This window comes from Plasmodium fragile, assembly GCF_000956335.1.
Source record: "Plasmodium fragile strain nilgiri unplaced genomic scaffold supercont1.20, whole genome shotgun sequence".
Taxonomy (NCBI): Eukaryota; Apicomplexa; class Aconoidasida; order Haemosporida; family Plasmodiidae; genus Plasmodium; species Plasmodium fragile.
In genome coordinates, this window is record NW_012192600.1 from 267,727 (window position 1) to 275,728 (window position 8,002).

An 8,002-nucleotide genomic window follows, 5' to 3' on the forward strand; every position below is an offset into this window, starting at 1 on the left:
TTTTTTTGATTATTGGCATAGGGAATATCATCATGAGCCACAAAGTCAATTTTATGCTCTTCCATAAACTCGGGAGTTATTACCCAGGGGCAAGGAGATACGATTTCATCAACCCACCGAATGTGTTTCAAGGTCTCCGTTCTTTCTTCTAACGTTTGCACAATTTGTCCCTTAAATTTTCTTGTGTCTATATCACTGCAAACCCCTACAATGAGGGTTACATCCTTTTCCATTTGCTTGGCTTGCTTTAATTGCCTCATGTGGCCTAAGTGCAGGAGGTCATATATTCCTAAGAGAACAGGAGAAAAAAAGGGGGCCGCGGTTAATTCAGATTCGTGCGTGAATTTATTATTTATTATTTATGATTAAGGTATAGGATTTAGAATTTTTGGATCCCCGATTGAGGCTACTCTTAGCTCGGAGTAGGCAGGGGAGGGGCCCACTTCGTTAGCTTCACCCTGCCGATATGACCATCCCTGGGTGATACTATAAACGATATCACTCTGTAACCATGTGATTTACTTTACTGCTATATTTTTTTTTTTTTTTTTTTTTCTAACCGTCGGCGTATATTCTTACACTTTTCCCATTTTTGCACACATCACCATTTTCAACCTGCTTGGTATCTTCATTCTGGGAGAAAGGCAGAAATGAATGAACTTTCGGCTGGTGCATTTGCGTGAGTACGCATTTACACTTACGTACACGTGTGCAAAAGAAATGGGGAACACCTCCGGGGGATGATCTTGCCCTTTTTTCTGTTGCAGTCTTACCTCCAAAGATTGAGCCGAATTGACCTTAATTCTCATTTTATATTAACTCATGATTTTAAAGTTACGAGCGGGTGAAGCAGACTGTGCTAGTGCGCTAGACCGCTATGATAGCTGCGTCAATGGGGTGGAAACTACCCTTATCAAATAGGCTCGCAGAACTGCATGCGCATTCACGCGTACAGTTGTCCTACCGGCTAGCAGTGGCCTTTTACAAAATCATGTATACGCGCTGCACATTTTGTTTCCCCCTTGTACTTTAATAACACATAATTTTGCAAAGTGGCAAGGGACGAGAACACAAAAAAAAAATTATAATAAAAATAAAGGTGCGGTCTTCTCTCTTGCTTTTCACAATCTAGGAAGTGTGTACATTTGTATCAGTGAGTATACATACGTACATGCGGACATACACACATGCACACCCATTGGGGCACATTGTACCATTCTAAAAAGGGGAAAGTCAGACGATATTCGCTATTCCCTGTTAGTTGTCCGATGTCCGACATATGCTCCCTGCAGGCAATGCGCACGTGTTCCGCTATCTACAGTGTTACACGTGCTGTTGGGCATATGTCATAAAAAAAAAAAAAAAACAAAAATGTATGGGTACATTTTTCGAAAGAATTACTGCAGTATACGAATGAATGTAAAAATAAAAAAATAATAATAAATGTGTAAAAATAAAATGCTCGTACTTCCTTTAAAATGTGTGGAATGCAAACGCATAAAGGGCAGAAAAATTGCTGCTTGCGTTAATGCGTACGAATGAAAGATGCGCATTACATTTGTACACATCGCGTGTAAGTGCGCGTATTGCAACGCTATATATGAACGCGCGCGATTATGTACTAATGTTCGTTGACTGGAACGTACACTGTGTTTTCATCCAGAGGGCGCGCCATTAACATGTTCAAAAGGGAAAAATACGCACTTCGAATTTGCGCGTTTTTTAAAAAGGGGAAAAATGTACATATTAGAGCGCACATAAGTACGCATATGTGCGCAATATATTATTATACGTACGTAACATTCGTGCGCGTGCCGCCAAAGGCATCACATCACGCACGCATACACGTAAAGGCTTCGCCAGCTCGTTCGGACAAACAGTAATCAAATTAAAAAAAATATTAAAAATTACGTTTAAAAAACTTTTTAAAAATTAGACTAAAAAAAGTGGGAAATTAAGGAAAAAAAATAAAAGAGGGTCACTCATCGCGGCTATACAACTATGCATAGGTAATTATTCACTTATACAAATGGTTTATGCGTAATGATATGTGATATGCGCATGTACATACTTAGGAAGTGTATGGGTATGTCAATTGTAATTTCCACAGGTGTAAAAACGCAAACATGGAATTGTAAGGAACTGCTTCCCCACAAAAACTATCCAATGCAATCCTTTACGCCTTTCATTTTTTGTAAATTTCTCCGTACGTTTTTTTATCAAATACAAAAAAAAAAAAAAAAAAAAAAATGCTCCCTAAATCGCGCATATATATGCACATATATGTACGTAGTTTCACGTATACAGAGCGTACTAAGCGCATGTATGGAACCTTTACTGTGTGCGAACCATCTGTTTATTTACGTACAGCCTACGCTGAATCGGCCGTGTGAACGCTGCACAATTTTAGACAAAATACGTTGTATGTCGAATTACAAAATTTTGCCAACGGGGATAGTACGCAGTAGGTGTTTATGTGTGTAATAAAAAATGCTGCCATATTCAGCTTTAAAACTGTGAAATAAAAAAAAAGTAACAAAATGAAGGCTTCATTTTTGTCTAACATGTTGAACACTTCTTACCATGCGAAGGCACATTTTGACGCACACGGGCGTTTTCCCCCTCCTAAGATACTATGGCATACCTGTACATGCACCGATGTACAGTGTGTTCATTTGTATACCCATTTATGTGCCCATTTTGTTCGAAAGAATCCAAATAAAAAAATGGTGCAAGCACTGTTAGACTCGCAACAACTTGATCATTTGGAGAAATTTGCTTTAAACCATTTGAAGAACGTTCGAACAAATTGTTGAGTACATTCTATAAAGGAAACGCAACCTAAAGGGTATGTCATCCATATGAACAAACACACACATATGTAGACTCTATGGTGTCATTCGTTTTGACATAAATAGGTGAACTCACCTCATACACGTTGGATATGTTTTCCCGTTTGCTGCTTGACGGCGTAGTGGGATACTAATGCGATGGTACTACTACTAGATTATGACTGCTGCATCGGCCGGCGCGCTCAATGCATGGACGAAATTAAATTTTAATTATGTTTTAAATTGAGCGCAAGGAAGGACAACACAAATATTTATTCAAATACATTAAAAAAAAAATAAAAAGAAACATTTAACACATGTGCGCACATGCATGTGTATGCTTAAATGAAAATGCTGTGTGTAGGCTCCATAAGGTATGTACAAACATATCTGTACATATGCGTGTGTGCATATATATTTATGCATGCCCTTTAATAAAACAATAACCAAATTTCAAATTTATTGATATGCAATCAAATTGGGGGTGGGTTATTCGCAGGGCCGTAGGGGCTAATTCGTAATACAAATAAAAAAATAAAAAAAAAAAAAAAAAGTGTCTTATTGCATTTTTTCACAATTTGCCATTTGAAATGAAAACAGTAAGATTGCTTACTTATGCATAATGGCATAAAATCATGGTCTTACTGGGGGTGTGTATGCGGGAGAAACAGCTGCGCATGAGAACATATGCGCGCACACACGCACAAAACAACATGTACATATATATATATATGCACATATATATGTCCCTCAAATTACACTACGAAATGTACACGGTTGGAAGAGTCCATGAATCCCTTTCTCCTTCGTTTCTTACTCATCACCCTTGGTGTTTCTCTTGAGTGTCCGATCAACCTGCAGGGCCAGGGCTGCAATGTTTTTCTTCTGGGGTGTGGGTCTTCCTACTTGGTGTCATTTAACGCAGTGTCGAGCTCATTATGTACGGATCCATGATCGTTTGCATTTTCTAGCTATTTTGTAATTTTTTTTTTTTTTGCACACACGGTATCAAAATGTATTACCCGTTCGCGCGACAATGTAAAAAAAATGTAAAAAAATTGACTGAAATAGCTAATTGAAAAAAAAAAAAAAAAAAAAAAAAAATTACAAAATGGCTAGTTGGGATCATTATGATCAATGGTGCGTAAGGATTCTATTGTTTGGTTACTTGAGTCAGATTCCTCTCTGGCATATTTTCTATACTTGGAGTGAACTCTGCTGCTGTGTTCTTCCTCCGAGTCATAGTCACTAATTTTGAGCGATTCCTTGCGTTTTCCACTTTTTACATTTTTATTTGAATTGGAAGTTGAGGAATCAATGGAGAGGCAATTCTTCGTCGAAGTTGCAGAAGATTTCCACGCATTGTAAGCAGCCATTTTTTGTTCCTCAGTGGGACATAGCTCGCACAACACGGGCCATTTGCTGGAGTTTTTAACAACGTTAATCACTTTACTGTAGGACATGCTGGTTTTAAGTTCTGGGACTTTGGCGAAATATTTCGCAACTTTGTTAATATGTTTAATTTCTTTATTTTTTTTTTCTTTCAATTTTTTTTGCAAAGAGTGATAAATAAAATTCATATTTGCGTGGGGGATGTTGTACTTACTCTGCACAGTTGCAAAGAGTTGTAAAAATTGATCAAAGGTTGTATTTTCATCTACCGTACAATCCATTTCTTTGTAAGCACCTTTGAGGTATAATTTATGCCTCAAGTATTGTTCCTGGAGGGAATCAATAAATTCGTCAAATAACACTTTGGGAGATGACCCTTGATGTCCTAACAAGTCTGTGTAACGCTCATCTTTATAAATTTTGGACACAAAAAAGATCCACTGTGTCTTCATATTAAGAACACTTTTTTTATGATATTCGTTTAGTAATTCGATGAAGGCATCTCTTTTTTTTCTCAAAATTCGAAACACCTTTTTTTTTAATTGCATTTTTTCATCATTATGATATTTTTCGTAGAAGCTTTCCCAAGAAGCTAGCGCATCAATTTTGTGCAAAGAATTAAAGTCTGCATCATCTTTGAAGTAGACTTTGACATCATTCCATTTTAATGGATTTTTTTTATCTGCATATTGTTGAAATTTCTCTTTTAAAATTTCGGATGTTTTTTTCCTTTTTTTTCTTCGATCTTCTTTAAATTTGTGTCGATAATCATCTAAAAAGTCTTGAAATATTTCATCCCTTTCCATTTCTGTGATCCAGTCCCACCATTCTTCTTTATAAAATTCGGCAGCAAATTCTTCGTACGACGTTTTTTCATTTAATTCTTTCCAATTGATTAAGGTTTGAAAAATTAATTCCCTCGACCTTTGCCTTTTTCTCCTTTCATTTTCAGTAGCCCTTTTAACAGCGTGGCTAATGTACTCGGAAAACATTTGCTTCTTTTCCCCCTTGGTTAGCACAGACAGGCTGAACCAACGGTCATCATTTTCCAGAATTTTTAAAGCATTTTCCCATGTCAATTTTGGGTTAATATTTTTTTCTTCAAATAATATTTTTAAGTGTTCTTTTGCGTCATTTTTATTATCGAATTTTTTCCACACCATGTTTATTTTGTTATTGGTTTTCTCCGGTGCATTTTTGTTCTGATTCGCCTCGTCGACACTGCTACTGAGCATCATAGCGTTATTATTCAGCTCGGGTAGCATCCCATTTTGCATAAACAGATAATTATACATACTCAGATGATTAGTGGCGATGTGTTCCTTCTCCGTGGTACTTTCCGTACTGACATTGTTTATAGCATCTTCGGTGCTTTGATTCGCCGCCTCCTTTTGGAAATCACTGGGGGGCGTGTTATTCGCGTTTTCTCCCTTATTCATACTTTCATGCGTAGTGCTAGTACTGTTTGGGCATTTGTCTACACTCTCCTCATTTTCTGCGTCCTCGGCAGCACATTCAAGTTTAATCTTTTTAATGTCCTCGGGTTCATCCCATACGCTAATATTTTTCTCTTCATGATGCCAGTAGGTTCTCCCATCCCCACAGGAATACTCTTTCCATTTGGTTTGTTGAGAAATTCGTAGCTCCACTTTGGACTTTAGCTCATCTGGCTTCTCCCATTTGGACTCCTTGGTTATAGTGTTGTAATAATATTTCCTTCCATTCTTTGCTACCATTTCACACCACCCGTGTTTTTCTCCACTTAAACTGTTCATGTAGTTCATGGGAATGTTCACTATGTTTCCTCCCAATTGTGCCCCTACCACATGACTGCCCATCCCTTTGTGTGAACTACTATTCATAAAATCTTTATTGTACAATTTCATCATATTAGGGTTCCCCATATTCATAGCCGCCATGTCTCCCATAAGGTCTACAGCGCCTGGCGGCATGGGGATATTCATGTTAGCATGCTGTCCATACATGAGGGGATTGTAGTTGTCGTAGGGTCCTGCCCCTGGATTCATGTGCATCATATTCTTTCCATAAAAATCTGACGGGTTCATAGATGGCATTATTCCTGGTAGAAATGGCATGGGTAATTGGCCCATCGAGTTACTGTTCATGTAGGGTCCACCACTGTTTACACCTTGGCCGTTCATCGGATGACCCGACATGTTGGGCATGCCCGGAAGACCTGGCAAGCCCGGCATATTAGGTAATCCTGGCATACCCGGCAGGCCCGGGATTCCTGGTAGTCCAGGCAGACCGGGAATGCTCGGGTTATTCGATTTGTTCTGCATGTTTCGTGATTCTGTCACATTGGAAGGGCGCAGTGAAAAGGCGCGCCGCGGAGGGTTATTCAATCTGGGAGGGGAGGTTATAAAACCTCGTCCTTACCTTAACATAATTGTGCGTAACTATGCGGGGGGGAGGTGAGCGGGGCGCATTAACATTTATATGGGCCACTGGGGCTTCTTTTTTTGGGGGGACACTGTATTTTTCTCTTTTTTTTTTTTTTTTTTTTTTTAAATTTCTTATTGGATGCTTTCTAAATGGCTAGCTGCATCAATTCACGTGGATATAGGGTTACCTGCTCGGGCATATTTTTCACTCAAGTAAACATGTTTCCATAACAGCATTGTTTTGTTTTCTGTTCGTTGTTCTGGGCATCACATCTACTTACCACGGCCCCTGCGTACACTATGTTACAATATAAAACTGCTAAGTGTGAGCAGCGCTTTAAAAATATATTACATACGCATTTGCATACCACAAATGTGCGTGGGTGATATCATTTGATGCAAAAAAAATATTGGGGATAACTGCGGAGGGAGGAAAGCGCCAAGTGAGATCTTCTTTTGCGTGACAGGATCATTACGAAACTTCATGTAAAAAATTTCAAAACAGCATCAAGCGTTCCTTATTCGCTACATTAAGTTATGAAAGTTCTCATTTTTATTTTATATATATATATATATATATATATATATATTTTCCTTTACTTCTATCTCTTGGCTTAAAAAATTGTTCATACACTCATAGTGATGGTGAACCCCACCCCTTAATGCAAAACGATTTAAAACATTTTTTGATGAATTTGTTTTGTGCGCTTTTTTCTTTTCATGGGCAAAAACGCGTAAGTGGGCGCAAAATAAAAGGCACAGGGAATTTTACACGCATTGCGCGTTATATTACTACTGGGCATTACGAGCTGGCGCAATTTATATGGATGTGGGGTACGTGATTATTTATTATTTCCACCCCGTGGTCCGCATAAAGAAAAAATGCAGCTGCGTTTTGTGGCACGCTCAGCCCTGCATGGTTTAAAGTACAAAATCGCCTTTCGTTGGAGAGGCACCCGCGACGTGCAGGGGTAACAATGATTGTGTTTATTTTCCCATCTATGATGAAACAAACATGTGTCGGATTAATTTTCAGTAGCCGCTTTTTTTAAAAAAGCTGGTATACATACACTTATTTGGCCCGAGCAACATAAATATAAAATGACACATTTGCCTGTGCGTTCGTCCAACGGGGAATTTTCCAGTTGACCCTCCTCAAACTATGACACCTCACAATGAATTAGCTCACCAACGGGGGGGAAGTATTTATTATTATTTTTTTTTTTATTAAAATATTTACATATGTATGAAGGATTAGCAACAGTTGTTAAATTTTTGCTTGTGAGAAATATGGGATAACATTTTTTCCACATTTGATACCTCCTAAATGGTCTTTTTTTTTTTTTTTTTTTTTTTTTTTTTTTTTTTTTTTTT

General features: G+C 38.0%; 2 protein-coding genes across 2 annotated transcripts in view; both read right to left on the minus strand.

The window, feature by feature from the left end:
- The window catches only part of AK88_02155 (choline-phosphate cytidylyltransferase), a gene marked incomplete at both ends in the record, with an annotated part of 5,802 nt that extends 4,993 nt beyond the window's left edge, over positions 1-809 (minus strand). Inside the window, 3 exons of the mRNA XM_012479789.1 lie at positions 118-289; positions 561-633; positions 774-809. Of these exons, the coding sequence (XP_012335212.1) occupies positions 118-289; positions 561-633; positions 774-809 (281 nt within the window). The remainder of the gene's footprint in view (positions 1-117; positions 290-560; positions 634-773) is intronic.
- Positions 810-3,946: 3,137 nt separating this feature from the next.
- AK88_02156 (uncharacterized protein) lies at positions 3,947-6,526 on the minus strand (the record flags this gene model as incomplete). Its single annotated transcript, XM_012479790.1, has 1 exon — positions 3,947-6,526. The coding sequence occupies one exon, from the start codon at positions 6,524-6,526 to the stop codon at positions 3,947-3,949; it is 2,580 nt and encodes an 859-aa protein (XP_012335213.1).
- Between the last annotated feature and the right edge of the window lie 1,476 nt (positions 6,527-8,002).